The sequence below is a fragment of the Lipotes vexillifer genome, unplaced genomic scaffold (genome assembly GCF_000442215.2).
Source record: "Lipotes vexillifer unplaced genomic scaffold, Lipotes_vexillifer_v1.1 scaffold342, whole genome shotgun sequence".
Classification (NCBI taxonomy): domain Eukaryota; kingdom Metazoa; phylum Chordata; class Mammalia; order Artiodactyla; family Lipotidae; genus Lipotes; species Lipotes vexillifer.
The window spans coordinates 679,811-700,079 of NW_006786802.1; the positions used below are offsets into that span (position 1 = coordinate 679,811).

At 39.0% G+C, this 20,269-nt stretch overlaps 1 protein-coding gene across 1 annotated transcript in view; it reads right to left on the reverse strand.

Annotated features, from left to right (window-relative positions):
• Nucleotides 1–19,197, reverse strand: part of LPCAT2 (lysophosphatidylcholine acyltransferase 2) — a 62,102-nt gene extending 42,905 nt beyond the window's left edge. The window contains exons 1-8 of the mRNA XM_007459449.1: nucleotides 19,027–19,197; nucleotides 11,775–11,914; nucleotides 10,275–10,492; nucleotides 8,833–8,945; nucleotides 6,854–6,914; nucleotides 5,688–5,746; nucleotides 4,912–4,946; nucleotides 1,370–1,424 (exon numbers count right to left, since the gene is read on the reverse strand). Of these exons, the coding sequence (XP_007459511.1) occupies nucleotides 1,370–1,424; nucleotides 4,912–4,946; nucleotides 5,688–5,746; nucleotides 6,854–6,914; nucleotides 8,833–8,945; nucleotides 10,275–10,492; nucleotides 11,775–11,914; nucleotides 19,027–19,197 (852 nt within the window). The remainder of the gene's footprint in view (nucleotides 1–1,369; nucleotides 1,425–4,911; nucleotides 4,947–5,687; nucleotides 5,747–6,853; nucleotides 6,915–8,832; nucleotides 8,946–10,274; nucleotides 10,493–11,774; nucleotides 11,915–19,026) is intronic.
• Nucleotides 19,198–20,269: the final 1,072 nt, after the last annotated feature.

Below are 20,269 nucleotides of genomic sequence, written 5' to 3' on the forward strand. Positions count from 1 at the left end.
AAGAGCGGTGCTCAGTCGAAGTACTTAGAAATAATAAGATATTTCTTTCTACCGGGGTTTCCCAAAATGTATTCTATGGAAACTGGCTCTAGGAGGTATCCAGAGAAAAAGGGGTTCAGTGGTCAAATATTTCAAAGGCACTGAGAAGTCTTGAGAAAAGAAATCGGATTCATTTTATTTACCCTGTTACTTCCTAAACTTATTAGGATACAAATTAGTTTTTTTCTCTAGAAACTATATTCCAAGTATATTCCAAGATCTAGTGTTTTCTGGTCACACTGGGAGATACTGAGCTGGTTTTAAAAGTGGGGAGCTGTGGCATATAATTAGTAAACAGGTATTTTTAAGGCAGGCAGACAACCTGCAAGTCTCAAGAAAAATTTCACTGAAGTTAAATTCACTTTGACATAATTTGCCCTCCTACATCATTTGGTATTGCTGACAACATCTAAATGGCTGAACAACCAAGCTATCCAACAAAATAAAATAGGATTCTTGTGACTTCCATTCCACAGTCGTGTCACCTGGAGCACTGGCCCCCGCTCAGAACTCTGAATTATATATGCAAACTTAAGGTTTTCATTACAAAAGCCATGGATACAATTGGAAAATCCAGGCAAGAGTCTGGAGAACCACTATTCTGACCCTCTCTCTTCAGAGGCTACCTGAGGGTATCACTAAAGCCAACGAGATTCTGAATTTAGGGGTCCATTATTCCATGTCATTCCTGGAAACTAAGCATAGTTCTTGGAATCAACCTTCAGAGTCTTAAAAATCTGATCAGAATTTTCAGAACATTCTAATCACTCCTCCAGTGTTACAGCCTGCTACTGTGACTTAAACTGAAAAACTGTCCTGTGAACAATGATATGAGCTGCCTTCATGGCTCATACAACATGATTTCCTCAGGCTTTCCATGTGCAGATTGATTCCAAAAGTGAGGGTTTCTCACTCTGTACCTCTCCCACAATCTCTCAGCTTTCACAGAACATACTTCTTCAAGAAGTTGTGGGGTTCTACCAGTTACTGTAGTTCCTTTGCTCTGGATGTGAAGGCATATCATACAACTTGGCAGAGGTCAGCACTAAAAGGATTAAAAGATAGGAATGGGTGATGCAAATCTGGCCAGCCAGGGTGGTGACATGCTGAAAGTTCCCAGAAGTTAGGAAATTGTGTTTCTTAACACAGTTCTAAGGGCTAGGGTTGACAGACTGGGTTTAGGCACACAATTTGCAAAAGACAAGGGCTTATTTTCAAGGTGGCGGATTTAACTTCCAATCTTTCTACATCTGGTCTCTCTAGACTAAAAATTCACAATGAAAGGAAAGGCCAAATCTTAGGCTCCAAGGCTACATTTTGAACCACTTACCTCAACTTCCACCTTTGTGAAGGGCTGGCAGCAAGTGAGCACACAAAGTTGAATGCTGAAGAGAAAAAAAGAGAAGGCCATCTTTATGTGGTAATGCAAGTACCATCTAATATTACTGAACAATCTTTTCTTTACATACAAGCAACCCCATGTCACTCTTTGTATGTATTCTGCATTTATAAATGCCACACTGTAGCTATTACACTTCTTGGGTTTAGAGAACTATTCTTGATATTCAAAAGTTAAATTGCTGAATGCAATACCAAATATGTATTTGTAGGTCAGAGCCACAGCTCAGCAGACTAAACCTCAAATTTGAAGTCTTCTTGACAGCTAAGACTCATAGGCCTAGAGAAACTAACCATGGTCACATTTTAAGGTACATTAATATGTTTATAAAAAAACTGCTGAGTAGAACATTACATTACTAAATTCTTTTCTAATATTAAAAAAAAAAACAACAGTGGGCCTTTCCTTAAAAGCAGAAACTTTATCATCATTGTCCCAGTTATTAATAAATGTTTTAGCTATGGGGAAATTTTCTGAAAAGTTTCAGATTTCATTGTAAAGCCAGACAAATGCTTTCTTTTTGTTTTGTTTTGTTTTGTTTTTTTGTGGTACGCGGGCCTCTCACTGCCGTGGCCTCTCCCGTTGCGGAGCACAGGCTCCGGACGCACAGGCCTGGCCTCCATGTCTCACCAGCCCAGCTGCTCCGCGGCATGTGGGATCCGACAAATGCTTTCTTTTTGTTTTGTTTTGTTTTGTTTTTTTGTGGTACGCGGGCCTCTCACTGCCGTGGCCTCTCCCGTTGCGGAGCACAGGCTCCGGACGCACAGGCCTAACGGCCATGGCTCATGGGCCCAGCCACTCCATGGCATGTGGGATCCTCCTGGACCGGGTCACGAACCCGTGTCCCCTGCATTAGGCAGGTGGACTCCCAACCACTGCGCCACCAGGGAAGCCCGACAAAGGCTTTCTTTAAAGTGGTTATAATCAATCTTCTCAAAGATAATTTTTGAAATGGTTCCTACTTGCAGCTTTCCAGTGTATATTTAGACTCTCTGGATAAGATTTCTATGGGATTTTTATTTCGCCTCATGTAGACGGATGACCCAGAAGTCAGGCAGGGTAAATTAGACTCTACATGTTTAAGAAAACAACCAACCAAGCTTTTTTGCTATTAAGAAATTAAAATATGATTTACCTGTAAAAATTGCTTGAAGGGACTTACTTAAGACAAGGAATTTAGGAATTTAAACAAGGAATTTACTTAAAATAAGGAATTTAGGAAACAGGTTTATTAATTCCATAATTAATTATAAATTGTTAACGTGTCAGTTCTCATATCTTCTGTTTGAAAGGGAAAGAATCTTTTACTATCAACTCCAAGCCACAAAGCCAATCCATATTATCTATCATTAAGTAAATTGTTCTTTAATGATTTAAATTGAGCTTTGGAATTCAATGACTTGAATACATATTTTGTTCTGAAAATTCTGAATGCTGTTAAAGAAAAACAAAACAAAACACAAATGAAACCACACACAAGATCTCTTTAAACTTGACTTGCCCACACTACAGACTAACCAAACAACACTTCTTAGACTGACATAAAACAGCTTTTCCAAGGCTTTCCCTTCTTGATGGCTAGTCCCTGAGTCTCCTCTCCCCTAGGACATCTGCTTTGGTGTAAAATCCCTTCCCTAGATCCTGAATCAGAGTAGTACTTGGAGCCAGCGCAATTGAGAAAACTGATTTAGAAGTAAGAGACACAATGCTAAATATAACATGCAGATCAGAAGATAAAGGTGGAAACGAGAGGTTACCACACGTGTGATGTGGCACTTGGCTATAACAACGTTGTATCTTTAGAAGATTTTGTGTTTGCTTATAACCTAAGAAATCTTTAACTCTGAAAATACTTTTTTTCCTCTCTTTCTTCGATGAATTCTATTTTTCCCCCCTCTGTCACACATTTCTCAGGTTAGAGCCTAGATTAACTCAACCACTCTATTTACCCCTGATCTCCCTTCCAGAAGAGCTTCCTATTTGACCTTCACATCCACCAGCCCAGCTGCAAAACCAAAAAAAGTGACAATGAACCCAAAGTCCCTATCTCTATGAGGACTTAACTTGTAAAGGCCCCAAGGATGACACACCTCTGGAAATATAAATATGTTATCCCCTCAATTTTCAGGCACTTCTTTTTCTAAAATGCTCTCATACTACTTGTTTCTCCTACTTTGCCCTTGTATAGAAGTTGAAAACCAGGAATTCGTAATTAGTAATGACAGGAAATATGTATCCTAGCCAAGGGAATAGACTGATTTCCTGTAGGGTTAAAGATAGCATAATGTCTAGATACCTTTTACAATTTATGTTCCTTATTTTTGGTGTTGTTTACTTAACTTCAACTACCAGGGACTGAAGTATAACAGGAACATAAATGTCTCAGGCGTATCAATGTTTATTAACACATGTAATTGGCCCATCTATTCTGATTTAAATGTATCATTTCAAAGCAACTTACATACACAAAAAAATTGAGAAAAAAAGTATGTTGTAGTTAAAAAAAATCTAATTTTCAGAAGTTGTTTGGATTGTCTACAATGTACTTGAAGGCAAATGATGATTTCTTTTAAATATTTCCAAGTGATTGTCACCTATCCATCAATAATTTGAGCTCTGTGTATAACAGTATCAAAAGGCATTACTTCATAAGTCCTGGGAAAGTCCTTAAATCCAAAATATAAACAGGCTGTCTTTTAAAAAATTTTTTAAGTTTGGGGAAGGTTTATTTTTATTTTTTTCTCTTCTGCCACCCAAAGCCAGCCAGGTTCCTTGAGGTGAACATAGAGGGATGTCGACACTCTCCATGCAGGTAAAGGACCAAAGGAGGCACGTAAACAGGCAGGGGAGCCAAACAAAAGAACTTCTTGAGAGAAAGTAAGATTCTACATGTTCTGCTCTTTTTAAAAGGTCTATTTCACTTCAGCTAGCTTAACAGAAACTGTATTCTTCTCTTCAACATTTATAGAAACTGCTGATCCCTAGGCTCTTAAAATCCAAGAGTGGAAGTGAAAGCTTAGTTAGCTATTTCCTCAACTCATATCAGACACATCACAACTATTTCAGGCCATATGACTAAACTGCTCTGGACTGTTTAAACGAATACAGTAAAATAAAGATGGAGACACCAGATAATGCTAAATTTGCAATGGGAATGAAACTACAAAATTTAAGCTAAGTAGGATGCAAATGAGATCACTGGAATGTTTCTTAAGAATTGGTAGATAAACACTTGAGACCCATTAGAACATGACAAACAACTAGAATTCTGCACATGGCAGACACTGGGGTTTAATGGGCAAGATAGTTATGCTCTCTACAGAAACTTCTCAGTTACAAGATTTAAGGAACTGATTAGAAATCCTTACTTCTACAAAAACAAGGCTTTTTTTTTTTTTTTAAAAAAAAGAACAAATTCTTTTTCTTCACTCGAATAAAATTTATATAAACTAATAATAATATAAGCGACTTACAATGTATATCCTTGCCAAGTCCATGTTACAGTATCCTAGAATAACAATAGTATTTAAACTGTTAGTTCAGAGAAAAAATACCAAATAAAACAAAAATTTTATTTTGATACTGAATATACTTTCTTTCTGAATTAAAAGCTATATGCTGAAAAGTAAGACAAGCATACTATTATTGTTAAACAAGAGTGAACTGATCTCTAAATTCTTGAATCACATACCTACATGGCAAAGATCTGTCTCCCATATGTAACCACCTATCTTTTTATGGAATTAAGTTGCTTTGAATTTTTAAAAAAACTTGTGCATGCTTAACTATTTTTCTCCTAATATGAACATATCTGGATAATTAATTGGCTTACAAAACCCAGAATACCTCAGTTCTTAAAAAAAAAAAGTTTATTTGGGGAAAAAAGACTACAGTAGTGAGGCAGTGCACAGTGAAAGAACTGAGTAAATGACAAATGCAAACCCACAGGTAGAAGTACGCTGAGTAAAAATTTGATGAATTTTAATTTTTTAACTGCAAGTGTCCAAGGTTGAGAAATAAGCCACTGATAGAAAGTTGAATTGATTAAGAACTCAATCTTAAATGACACAGATCATTAATAATTACATCCTGCCTTTTAATGTAAATTCTCTAGTAAAGAAAGAGTCTACCTATCTGCTCCCACCATTTATCTATTCATCTATTTTATTTATTCAAACAAAAGGGGTCCTAGAGAATTTGTGCTGTTTGGAATGTTGAGATTCTTCCCATAGTAAACTACGACGCTTACCAGCTTGTTTGGGTATCTGAGGAGAACTGGCTGCACTGGAACTCCTGGAATGAAGGCCCCTATAACCACATAGTGAAATTTTCTAACATGCTCTTTATATGAACACAAACTTTACAGTGAATTAAAAAATTAATAATAAACGATGTAAATATGTTAAATGTTTTAAGAGTACATATAAACTATTGGCTAAATGTTGGTAAATCCCTAGTGTTAGTCAAAATGACAGATTTTTGAATTCAGAATTATGTAAGCAAAATATTAAATGTTATGTCTAAGTCACTTAAAATATTACTTATATCTCCATTTGTTTTCATTTGCCAAATACCTATTATTCAACAGGATTAAAAAAAAAACAGTAATGATAAAAACCAAGACAAAGAGAAAATAAAGAGAAGAAAATCTAGTTGAAAGCAAATGCTTGAACCCTAAACTATCACACTTGCTAGAATTGAGTTCTAACTTTGGCTCTGAGCATTCTAGCAGCCAACACAAAAACATTTTAAACTATTAATAATTACTATGAAATGACATATGAAATTACAAATTACTATAAAATTCACAACTTCATAATATATATGTATATATATATATATATATATATATATATATATATATATATATATATATATATATTTTTATCGCCATGGCTCACGGGCCCAGCCGCTCCGCGGCATGTGGGATCTTCCCAGACCGGGGCACGAACCCATGTCCCCTGCATTGGCAGGCGGACTCTCAACCACTGCGCCACCAGGGAAGCCTTCATAATATTTTAAAAAGGAATGAACCTTAGAAGGAACTGAAGGCATTTTAATGATAATTGAAGTAGGTTTTCTAACTTGATGACACAGGACCCCAAGTGTCTGTGAGGGTTATCTGTGGAGGAAAAGAAAAATCTGCTAGTGGCTTCTGCTCAAACACACACACACACACACACACACACACACACACACACACACACACACAGGACATTCCAAGGAAGAAGGGGTTATGATACCAAAAGAGAAAGCAAAGGAGTGAGTTCTGTGGATCTACATCATTCAAAACATTTTATCAGAAAATAAGAAATGCTCCAAGCAAACTGACAAGTTATTTTGTATACTTATTATCAGATCATTGAGAAATCTTCCATACTACTTTGTCACAATACATAATTTAATTGATCTCACCTGGTTTAAAAGTAATCAAACAGGAACGATTAGTACAAGTACCTTCTGGGAAAACTAGTATCTTGGGAGAAAAGGAATAGATTTAATATTTCAGTCTAATTAATAGATTAGCTCTTTACTTGCTTTCTTAAGACTTTGCAAATAGTTGCCAATTTTTATAAAGCAAAAATAAAATAAAAGGCTAACACCTGATTCTAGTGAAAGCTAGAATCTGATTATTCAGTTTTGCTCTAAAAGAAGTATAGTCTGACCATTAAGATAACTAGAAAATGAATTAAAGCTTTGAAGAGAGAATACACATAGTAAATATTTCTTAATGATGATGCTAATGATCTGAATAGGCTTCGAAGAAGATGTAGACCCTGAATCATGGTCAAAGTGTGCATTTTAGGCAATATTAAATGCTTTCTTCTACTGCTGTACACCCTTAACCAAATCATTTCCTACTTCTTTGTTTCAGTTTTCCCATTAAATGATATTCCCTCTTACAACGTATAGCTTTGGGACGTACTGAGAAAAAAGGAGGAAATGCCTACAATATGCTTTATGCTTACTTCAGTTCGTTGACATGTGGAATACAATTTAATGTCCTTTTTTGAGGAGGTGTTTTTAGCTTTTAATGTACTTCTTTATGTTTTTCACACAAAAGATATGCAGTACAGCTCCTCATTAACTGAACAGCATAGCAGCTTCATTTTTCTGAAGCTTTTAGAATTTAGCAATGAGTAAATTCCTAGGCACATAAAACAAAAAAGAAAATCCCTGCACTAACAGCAGTTAGTAATGGGTATTTTATAATAATTAGAGGAGGAAAACATTATTAAGCTAAATTGTCACAATAACAAGTTATTTGTACAATAAAAATTGTGAATAGGTGCAGTTCCATCCTCCAATTAAAAAAAAAACCAGGTTTCCTACCCCAATCGGATACAATATCAAATATGATTCATGGAGTGGATATTCTATATACTATGAACAATAAATTAATATAGAGTAAATCATAAAATCTCAAGAACTGGATGGGGCATTAAAAGTCATATAGCATCTCTAATGCTTGAATTCTTTTTACAATATCCCACCCAATTTGTTGCTTAGCCAGTGCCTGAACATTCCGGAAAGAGATTCCAAATCAGACCATTCTAATTCTGGACAGAAAACTTGAGATGAGCAAAATGAACTGAAATCTACCTACTTGTTAACTTTCACCCACAAGTCCTAGATACATTCCTTGGAGACAAGAGCAAAGTCACACCCTTATTCCAAATGTCATTTCTTCCCAGTGACTTTTTAAATCATTCCTTACATGCCTTGGTTTCTAAAACCTCCTGGTTGGTCATATGCCTCTTGGTACTTTAACAACTACAAATCACCATGAGTGGCCAGATCACCTCAGGACCATGAGTTCTGCTAGAGATCACTTGTTTTCACCTGGGCAAAGATAGAGGGGTACTTATCAGAATCACCCATGAGGCTCCATTTATGCAATAAATGTTGCCCCTTCCACACCTTCGAAAAGCATTCCAGGGGAAGGCGGTGGTGGGATGGTAAAACGTGAAAAAGTTCTACAGGTGATTCTGATATGCCCCTGAACTAAAATGACTGTCTAAATACACTTCAGGTAAACTTAAGATTTTAATCATTTTCAAAATAAACCCACCATATTGTTGAGTATAACTGAGCTTCAGTATCTATCTCATCTTTAAAAGGATAAATAAATTCAGAGGTAGAGAATTACTTTTTATGACACAAAGTAAAACCCAGTTCAAAGAGTTTGGAGAATAAAAAAGAATGATACATTTAATTCCACAGAGTATCTCATGGGGAAGAGGACTTTTTAATCCTCACTCATTTATTCTGCTTCTAGACATCTAGCAGAAGGTGTCCCCCAGTATTGGATCTGTGGATCCAAATGAGTATGTATACAAGTGTACAGTAAATAAACTTTCAATATATTTAAATAAACATCTACTATGTTTTACCTGGGGCCATTCCCCTCCTGATGCGGCCCGCCTTATTATTTCATTTATTGTGTTTTTTCGAGAATCTGGATCTACACGGGACACCAACACTGGTTGCAGAGCCCGCAAGATTCCTTTAAAACAAATGAAAAGTCACAACTAAGTCATTTTGGGGGCTAAAGCTAACTACAGCAATGACACCAGATAAGTCATAAAACAAATTGTATGGAAAATTAAAATGATAGCAAATCAAAGAGAACAACTTAAAAAAGCCCTCTAATTCAAAGTTTATTAGAACTTAGCTTCCAGTTTCAAAAGGATAGGTGGATATTTAGACCTAAAAATATTTCACTGATTTAACAGAAGTTAGCAGCAGGAATATGAAAAGAAGCAAATGCAGTTTTCTCCCTAAAAGACTTCTTCCTCAATTGACATTAAACATTTGGAATATACTATAAGATTATCTTGTTTTATTTCAGGAATATCCTGCAAACCGATTATGTGAAGTCGTAGTACATGTGGGTAGGAGGCAATTATTATTTATCTTACTAAAATTTTCAGCGCAATAGTCTTTTAAGTAGGTAGCTTCCTAGCGCATGCAAAATAAACCTCAATTTACCAAAAGACTATTGCTAAACAACTCTTGGGGAAAATGTCATATTACACAAAGCAAGGTGGTTACCTTAAAAAAAAGAGAGAGAGAGAGAGAGAGAGAGAGAGAGAGAGAGAGTCTGTCTTTCTTAGATGAATGACAAAGCTGTAAGAACTACTATTATTTCTCCAGAGTACCAAGGCAACATCAGGCAGTTTTCACAGGCACTTTCTCACCACTTGATGCTTGGCAATAACCTTGGGACAACTGGTAGCAGTTACTTGGAGACTAATCCCCTGGGGAGAGAGCAAAGCATCTGGTGGGAAAAACATTTCACTTGCTTCATTATTTTTTATGGCAGGAAGCATTAATTGTTCCACATCATAATTTTCAAAGAGTTACACATTGGTCCCTCTTGGAGATCTGGGCAATAATGAAGAAAACAGAGTTAGGAGAAAAGACTTAGTGCATTTATTTATCAGTCTAATATCCTGAAGAGAAATTCACTGAAATAGCATGTAACCAGTGCTTTCACAGATTCTTAGATTAAATTCTCTCTCCAAAAAATCTACCATGTTTGGTATTTAAAAACTGTTCTTTTTGGCTATATTTAGGAGCAGAAAGAGGTGATGGTGCAGTGACAGAGTTTAGACTTAAAAAGAATGATAAGGGTACAGATAGGAAGTCTTTAATCTTTTTTCATAAATTCATTCTTGTGATATAGTACCTCATTAAAAGCAAGGAAATATGTTTGAAGTGTTTTATTATTTTAAAGTTTTTAAAAAGCCTACCAATGAACTATACATGATTTTCTAAATTGAAAGCATGAGCATGAAAATATTTTATCTCTGTTATCTTATAAAGTACTTACTGCCAATCAGAGGCACCTGCACATTCTCATGTCGAGATACCATAGAAGGTAACCCAGCCACAACACAGGCAATTCCATCAAAGAATGTTGAATGAGGGGCAACAACAAAAATTGGTGCTTCCACAGGACTTGCGATCTTTCCTTTCACGGTAACTATAAATCCCATTGAAAAGAACATGGCATGGCCTAGAAACTTCAAGACTGGCTGAGTAATTTTCCTTTGGAAATAAATACAAAAAAGGACATAATTAGCTTTGCCAACTGCAGCTAACAGCAGGGTTTTACTCTAAAGCACAATGCAAAAACCAAGACAAGCTGGAGCACTTCATTTTAAAATGTGAGCTAAGAAGAATAGCTCACACTTCAGTGGAGCTCTTTCTGACAGGCACTGTTCTAAGTAATTCATGCATATTAATTTCTTTAATCCTTAGCCCAATTTTATGAAATAGATAGCATTTATTATTATCCCCATTTTACAGACATGAAAACTGAGTCCCAGAGAAGTAATTTTCCCAAGGCCATGTGGCTAATAAGTAGCTCCTTTATTCTGTGACTATAAAGTAATAAGTATGAATCTTCTACATGCATCCACCACTGAGAAATCCAAATCAGTACTGTCCTTCAAAGGAGTCACCTTGGAAATCTATATTTGTGTAACAAGGATGCTGCTACCTCCCAAAACACTTTTAGAACTGGCATGTGGAAATTGTCCTCAGAATTATTTTAGGAATAAAATTTTAAAAGTAAGCCTTATTACCTATATCATTATAGCCCTTAGACATCATCAAGAATCTTAAGAAGTAAATTTACCATCTCACTTCTCTGGAACAAAGAAATTTCAATTCCAGAAATTGAATTGTTTACTCTTTAAAAAGAATCTGTCATTAAAGATTAGTTAATTCATCAAATTGTGCCAGGAATTGTGTTGGACACACAAGACAAGTAAGATCCAGTCTCTGTCCTTGATAAACTCAGTTGAGTAGAGAAACAAAAAAATAGCCCTAGAAGTGCAAACACATGACAGACATCTCAGTATGTGAATAAGCATTATAGCTTTGCATGAAAAATGTCTCCCATAAGACATCCAGTGGGAGCTTTAAAAAATGGGCTTCCTACAGAATTCTCTCAAAATTCACATAATAATATAGTGAGGCGCTATTAAGCAACTAACTCCTGAGGAAGCTTCTCTGAATTTAATTTCACGGTAAGGAGAAGTGAGACACAGAAAACCAAAGAACTTTTCCAGAGGGCACAGGGAAATGACCCATCTCTCCTTGCCCTGTAGTTTAGAGTTGAGACCTCTATTTATTTAAAGATAAAGAGCTCATCCCTTCACAGAATTTCCATACCTCCTATTTTTTATTTTTAGTGACATAGCCTGTAAAAACTATATTCCAAAATATCCTATATTCAGAGTCATAATTGTTGATCACTGACTAAACTTTGACAAACTCTTCTTTATCTTGATTTTCCTAATATTTAGACACAGTTATTTCTTACCTCTTCCAACCAGTTATTGGGTGGGTCAGCTTTTCAGGACAGCATGCTGTTGAAATTGCAGCAAATGGCCACGCCAGTAATAAAATTAATGCAAGGAACAGGGCACGAATTGGAAGCAGGATACTTCCAAGAAAGAAAATCTGAAATCAAAGTTGATGAAAAAAACAGATGACATTATTTTAATGCTGTAGTTATCAAACAGAAATACATAAGAGGAAAATCTTATGCTATTCATGCATTCACTCAAAGATGAATTGGGCATTACCCTATACCAGACAAAGATCTAAGCACAAAGAAAATAAGACATTGTATCTGACCTCACAAAGCCTACAAAGCAGCAAAAGAAAGAGGGAAGAAAACCAAGTACTACCTGATCTGTATATCAATGAATGTGAATAGAGGCTGCTGGGGGAACAAAGAAAAGGTTTGTTGGACTTAGTAGTCAGGGAAAGCTTCCTGGAGGAGCTGAAGCTGAAACCGCTTGCTTTAAGAAGCAAGCAGAAGCTGGCAAGGTAAGAGGGGGAAATAGCTTTTTGAGAGCTATAAGTAGGATGAATATTAGTAAAGGCATTAGAGTGTGAAGAAATAAATGTATTATTTTATATACCTGCCAGTCCTTTATAACTAACAATAAGGAGATGGGGGAGGAAATACAAAAAATAATAAAAACTAAATAAGAATAAGAATAAAAACTAAATAAATAAGAACGGCAAATAATACTGAGTGCTTACTATGTACCAGGCACTCTAAGCACTTGGCATGTAGTAACTTATCTGAGTCTTACAACCTTAAGCTGTTTTACATACAAGAAAGGAGTGGCACAGAGGGAATTAAGTTAAACTGCTTAAGATCACACAGTAAGTGGCAGAACCAGGATTTGAAACCAATGTGGTTATAAAGCTCTTGCTCTTAATCCTATCCCATAATGCCTTTCAAGTGAAATAAACTATCCTTATATATCACAAATTGTCTTCTTTTTTTTTAGCCAATTACACTACTCAAACAGTGCTGCCCTTCTTGTCTCTATTGGCCCGTAATGTGAATCTGAGCATCATCAAATAATTTACGAGAAATGCCAAAAATATTGTAGTTATCAGATCTCTATCAAATTATTTGTGTACATGTGTATGACTGAATTAAAAATTACATACAGGGCTTTCCTGGTGGCACAGTGGTTGAGAGTCCGCCTGCTGATGCAGGGGACGCAGGTTCGTGCCCCAGTCTGGGAGGATCCCACATGCCGCGGAGTGGCTGGGCCTGTGAGCCATGGCCACTGATCCTGTGCTCCGCAACGGGAGAGGCGGCAACAGTGAGGCCCGCGTACCGCAAAAAAAAAAAAATACATACAAGGAAATATACAGATCTTAAATGTATAATTCAATGAGTTTTGATAAATGTGTACTCTTGTAAACATCACCTCAATCAAGATACAGAACACATCTGCCACTCAGAAAGTTGCCTCATACCTCTTTCAGTCAATCCTTATCCTCTTAGGCAACTAATGCTGGATGTTTATCATCATATATTATTAGTTTTGCATGTTCTTGAGTGTCATATAAATGGAATCATACATTATGCATTCTTGTGTGTCTCACTTCCACTTAACATAATGTTTTTGAAATTCAACTATGTTGCTTTTGATGTCAGTAAGTCATTCTTCCTGACTGCAGAGTATTATTCCACTATATGACCATATGACAATCTGTCTATTCTCCTGTTGATGAACATTTGGGCTGTTTCCAGTTGTGGGCTATTATGAATACAGCCACTACAAACATTCTTCTACAAGCCTTTTTGGGAATAGTTGTTTTCGTTTCTTAGGTAAATACCCAGGAGTGGAACTGCTGGGTCATAGATGTAGTTTAACTTTATAAGAAACTGGCCAAACAATTTTCCAAAGTGGCTGTATCATTTTAAAGTGTCACTGATAGTGTATGAGAATTTCAGTTACTGTACATCCTTGCTGACATTTGGTGTTGGTAGTCTTTTATAAAAATCAATTTTACTAAGGCATAATTTACATAAAATAAAATGCACCTATTTTAAGTATGAGGTTTTCAAATGCATAACCCTATGCAGACACCACTATAATCAAGTTATAGATCATTTCCATCACCTAGAAAAGTTCCCTTGTGCCTCTTTGTTTTTTTTTTTGCGGTACGCGGGCCTCTCACTGTTGTGGCCTCTCGCGTTGCAGAGCACAGGCTCCGGACGCGCAGGCTCAGCAGCCATGGCTCACGGACCTAGCCGCTTCGCGGCATGTGGGATCTTCCCGGACCAGGGCACGAACCAGTGTCCCCTCCATCGGCAGGCGGACTCTCAACCACTGCACCACCAGGGAAGCCCCCCTTGTGCCTCTTTGCAGTCAATATATCCTCAGTGTATAGCAACCACTGACAGTCTTTCTTTCACTATAGTTTTTGCCTGTTCTATATTTTCATATAAATGAAACCACACAGTATGTACTGTTTTATGTCTGGCTTCTTTCACTTCATATTTTTGAGATTCAACCATGTTGTCATATGCATCAGTAGTATAGTCTTTTTAATTGCAGAGTAATATTCCATTGTATGAATATATCACATTTAATCTAGCCATTAATCTGTTTAGGGACATTTAGCCTATTATAAGTTTTTAGCTATTATGAGTAAACATTAATGTTTGAGTCTCTATGTGGACATACATTTTCATTTCAAGGGGAGTGAAATTGTTGGGCCAGGATATGCCAAACTGTTTTCCAAAGTAGTTGTATCATTTTATATCTCTACCAACAAAGTATGAAATTTCCTATTGCTTCACATCCTCATCAACATTCAGTGTTGTCAGTCTTTGTAGCCATTCTAGTGGGTGTAAAATGATATCTCACTGTGGTTTTAATTCATATTTCCTTGATGAACAATGATAGTGAGCACATTTTTTCATGTGCTTTTTGGTTATCCCTTTAACCTGTCTGTTTGAGTCTTTGGCCCATTTTTATTGGGTAGTTAGTCCTTTTCTTATCAATTTGTAGGAGTTCTTTATATGTTCTGTTTACAAGCCCTTTTTTTAATACCTGTACTGAAAATACTTTCTCCCATTTCATGGCTTGCCTTTTCATTTTATTTATTTAATATTTATTTTTAAATTTAATTAATTTATTTTTGTCTGTGTTGGGTCTTTGTTGCTGTGTGTGGGCTTTCTCTAGTTGCGGTGAGCCGGGGCTACTCTTCATTGTGGTACACGGGCTTCTCATTGTGGTGGCTTCTCTTTGTTGCGGAGCATGGGCTCTAGGTGCGCGGACTTCAGTAGTTGTGGCACACTGGCTCAGTAGTTGTGGCTCACGGGCTCTAGAGCGCAGGCTCAGTAGTTGTGGCACACAGGCTTAGTTGCTCCACGGCATGTGGGATCTTCCCGAACCAGGGCTCGAACCCTTGTCTCCTGCATTGGCAGGCAGATTCTTAACCACTGAGCACCAGGGAAGTCCGCCTTTTCATTTTCTTAATGGTATCCTTTGATGAGAAGAATTTTAATTCTGGTGAAGACTAATTTATCAATTTTTATTTTCTGTTTAGTTCTCTTCTGCACTCTTTCTAAGAAATCTTTACCTATCTCAAGATCATGAAGATATTTTATACTTTCTTCTTCTTCTAGAAGATATATGAGTTTTGCTTTTATGTTCAAGACTATGATCCATCTTAAATTACTTTCTATGTAGTGTGCAGAAGGGATCAAGTTTCTTTCTTTTTTTTTTTTTGCCGTACGCGGGCCTCTCACTGCTGCGGCCTCTCCCGTTGCGGAGCACAGGCTCCGGACGCGCAGGCTCAGCGGACATGGTTCACGGGCCCAGCGGCTCCACGGCACGTGGGATCCTCCCGGACCGGGGCACGAACCCATGTCCCCCGCATCGGCAGGCGGACCCCCAACCACTGCGCCACCAGGGAAGCCCGTCAAGTTTCATTTTTATCCATAGATTTATCTAGTTTTTCCAGAACCAATTCCATCCCCCCTCCTTTTTTTTTGGCTGCGCTGCAGCTTGCGGGGTCTTAGTTCCCCAACCAGGGATTGAACCCTGGCCCCAGCAATGAAAGCGCCGAGTCCTAACCACTGGACCGCCAGGGAATTCCCCAGAACCAATTTTTGAAAAGACCTGACATTCCCCGATAAATTCTCTTGGCCACTTTGTCAAAAATCAATTGAACATACATGTGGGCTCTCTATTCTGTTCAATTGATCTATTCATCTGTCCTTCTGTGGATACTACCCTACCCTCTTAATTGCTGTAGCTTTCTAGTAATTCTTGACATAAGGTAGTGTATGTCCTCCAACTTTTTCTTTTTCAAGCTTTTTTTGGGCTAATATAGATCCTTTGCATTTCCACATAAATTTCAGAATTAGTCAGTTTCCACACAAACAAAAAGCCTGTTGGGATTTTTGTTGAGATTTCAATGAATCTATAGATCAATTTGGGAGGAATTATCATCTTAATAATGTCGATTCTTCAAACTTATAAGCATGGTATATCTCTTCATTTTACGTAAATCTTCATTAATTTCTCACAATGGTGTTTTGTTGTTTTCACTGTAGTGGTTGGTCTTGCATGCTTTTGGTTAATATATTCCTACGTATTTCAGGTCATTTTATTGCTATTATGAGATTATTTAATTTCATTTTGCAATTGTTTGCTGCTAGTATATACACAAAGTTGATTTAAAATTTTAACCTTTAAACATTATTAAGATGACAAAATCAATTCTGAGTAACTGTCGAGTTAAAAGGATTACCCATTATATTGCCATTTGGTAATATGTCATCTCTGTAGGAAGGCCTTCTTTCAACACTCTATTGGGATTATTTTCCTCTCTGGACTTACTTCATAGCACTTACTGAAACATGGAATTATATATTTCTATACTTGCCTGTTTAACTTTTTCAGTGAAATAATGAGACGCAAAAGTCACAACAGTCCTTAAGCAAGACGTTGATCATCATTTAGGATTAAATTTAGTCTGATTTAATCATATCAAATCATACTTAAATGCAAGTATATCAATCTTTTAAACTGGATAATACAGACAACATTGTTTTTCAATCATGTCTATTTAAATTTTCCTTTTATCCAGACTGTTCAAGCCATTGAAACTACCTTGGAATCTCTGGTCTACATGCATTTTTAATTTTTTAAAAAATATCGAGACTACATTCATTTCTATCCAATCCAAGTGGTAAATTTTAAGTGCAGTGTACAATTGTAGATAACAAATAGCATAACTATCAATATTAAGATCAGCAAACAATACCAGATTCTTTCACACATTATCTCACTTAAATTTTAATCCCTCTTCCATGTATTATTATTCCAATTTAATAGATGAGGAAAGTGAAGTTCAGAGAGGTTAAGTGACTTGGCCAAAGTTATACAACTAATAAATGGCAGGGCCTGAGCAGGTTTTCTGACTAAGATTAGTGATCTTTCCATCATCCTACAACTCTTGCAGGGTTATTTGAAAGTGCTCTCAAAATGGTTGCAGGGGGGCTTCCCCGGTGGCGCAGTGGTTGGGAGTCCGCCTGCCGATGCAGGGGACGCGGGTTCGTGCCCCGGTCTGGGAGGATCCCACGTGCTGCGTGAGCCGTGGCCGCTGGGCCTGCGCGTCCAGAGCCTGTGCTCCGCGACGGGAGAGGCCACAACAGTGAGAGGCCCGCGTATCGCAAAAAAAAAAAAAAAAAAAAAATGGTTGCAGGCATGCTATTAAAAAAAAAAAAACACCTCAAAAACTTAATAATTTACTCCAAGTACAATATAAATACTTATAAATATGCCACTTTGAGCCTCTCTCCAAAACATGAAGCCAAATAGACGGACATGACTTTCATTTAAGTATGACCGATTTGACTAAATCAGACCAAAAGGAACCTTGAATGATAGTCAATGTATTTATTAAGTGTTTCAGAAGTTTTAAGATATAAAGGGAATATCTATCCATTTAAAGACATGACGATCAAATTTTTAAACATTTAGTTTCTTTACAAAGAGGTATTACTACATTCACTATCTTCCTCTTCCTCTCTCACACCTTTCTTCAACCAGACACCCATCTACCATTATTCTAACCACCACCCCATGCTGCTTAGCCCAGCACTTAACCTGCTTCCATCGTAGAGAACAACAGTCTCAGGGCACACAAGTATGCCGTGCAAAAATTACACTATTTCAGATCCAAAGTAAATAAATGGGTGAGATGGACAGGAAAATATTAAAAGCATTTTTCCCATGCAGAACACAAAGGACAAACGTAGCTTGCATAGTCTATCTTGTTCTCTGAACACTAACTTCACCAAACAGGAAGTCCAAAGAGCGAGTGTAAGTGCTAATGGTGAATGCAGCGTTTCACAAGAAAAAGGAAAGGACAGGAAACTTCCTTTTTGTATACAGCCGTTTTTAACAATGAAAGAAAGTCTGAGCTGCTTCTCATCCTTGAATGTAGAAGTGTTTGCGTGAAAACTGATTCAGGACCAAAAACTCTTGAATACCTTAAGCTGCCCCATATTATCCCTTTTCTTAGACTGTGATTTCCCGTCCTTGATGCCCCTGCTCAGCCAGAGCATCCCAGCCTTTCTTCTTGTTCTAATTCCAGACCTGGGTTCTCTGCCGTCTCCCGTACTCTTCCCATCCCAAACTGACTCCTCTCCTTCCCTGCGGCAAAGCGAAAACCTCCCCAAACCCACTCTCCTGTGCTACGATGACCTCCCACTAGACTTTCACACACTCAAGTCGAAGTTCTCCCACAGTCGTTCCCTCTTCTCAGCATGGAATGTTTCCTCCGCCAATGGCCCGCCTGCTCAGCCTCCTCCTGTTTAGGACCTTCCTCCAAGGCCCACATGTTCTTTGCGTCTTCTTTTCTCACACACGCCCCCAGACCATCCTCCAAGGGCCCTCAATTCTCAGTCCCGCATCTCTGTCCCCTGCAGACTCATGGCCCCTTCAAAAGCCCTCTCCTCTCAGATCTACATCCCTGTCTTCCTCAGAGCCTTGCTTCCCAGACTCACGCCCTCCTCAGCCACTCCCCTCTGACAACAACCTCTCCTGACAGGCCCCAGCTCCCCTCAGACTGCCTCCTCTCTCAGACCCACGTGCCTCCCCTGGATCTGCGTCCCCTGTCAGACGCCTCTCGCCTGGATCTGCGTCCCCTGTCAGACGCCCCTCGCCTGGATCTGCGTCCCCTGTCAGACGCCCCTCCCCTGGATCTGCGTCGCCTGCCAGACCCTCGCCCCGCACCTGGATGCGCCTCGCCGCGCCCAGCCGTGTCTGCTGCACGAAGGGGTTGCGCACGGGCGGCGGGAAGAAGGACGCCTGGCGGGGCACTCTGGGCGGCCGCTGCCCCGCGTTCCCGACGCCCGCGCCGGGCCCCGAGGCCGCCACCGCCGCCGCCTCAGCGCACCGGTTCATGGCCGAGCCCGGCGCCTCACAGGAGCGAAGAGACCCAAGCGGTGCGTGCGAGCTGCCGCTGCCGCCAAGGCTTGAGGCGGATCAGCTTAGGAGTACGGGCTCTTTGCGCAGGCGCCAAAGTTACCTACCCGCCCTCCGGTCTCGCCCCGCCCCCTCTGGCTCTGAACACGCCCAGGCCCTGGCCCCACCCCCCTGAGCACACCCCCCCACCCTTTTAGATTGTCCGGCTCTTCCTCTTGGGGTCAATAGCTCAGCCTCCTTGGGAGTGAAGGTTTTTCCTACAGAGCAAAGCCCCCCCCAACGAGAGACAGTTTAGGCTGAGTTCTCTGCTTTAGGGTCAGGCGGACCTCGATTTCCTTTTGCTTTTTTTTTTTTTTTAAAGAAATTTATTTATTTTTGGGCGCGTTGAGTCTTCCTTGCTGCCCACGGGCTATCTTCAGTTGCGGCGAGCGGGGGCTGCTCATCGCGGTGGCTTCTCTCGTTGCACAGCACGGGCTCTAGGCGCGCAGGCTCAGTAGTTGCTCCGCGGCATGTGGGATCTTCCTGGACCAGGGCTCGAACCCATGTTCCCTGCATTGGCAGGTGGATTCTTGACCACTGCGCCACCAGGGAAGCCCCTCCTTTCGCTTTTACTGCCTCTTTGACGTTGGTCAAATCACTGGCTCCATGAGCCTCTGCTGTCCCCTTCGTAATCGTGGATAAATGGAACTTAGATAAACAACCTGAATCCAGCAATTCAAGGAGCAACCCCTGGGCTGTTCCTGTAAGAGGGTTAATTACCCAGGGTGGGTTTGATTTCTGGTGTATGTTTTGGTTTTGCTTAAACCCGTTTGGGTGGGATATTTATCAGTTACCGCTAAGACTCCTGACTAATATAGAAATTGGTACCAGGAGTGGAATCTCTTTCACTCAAAATACGGACTGACAATGGGGAGATAGTTCTCCAAAGGAAAATTGAAGCTGCAATTACTAGAAAAGGACAAAACCACCACTGCCCTCTGCACTAGATGAGGAACCTGGCCTCAAAAAGGGAAGTGACTTGGGCTGTGGCCCCACTTCACCCTGAAGTTCA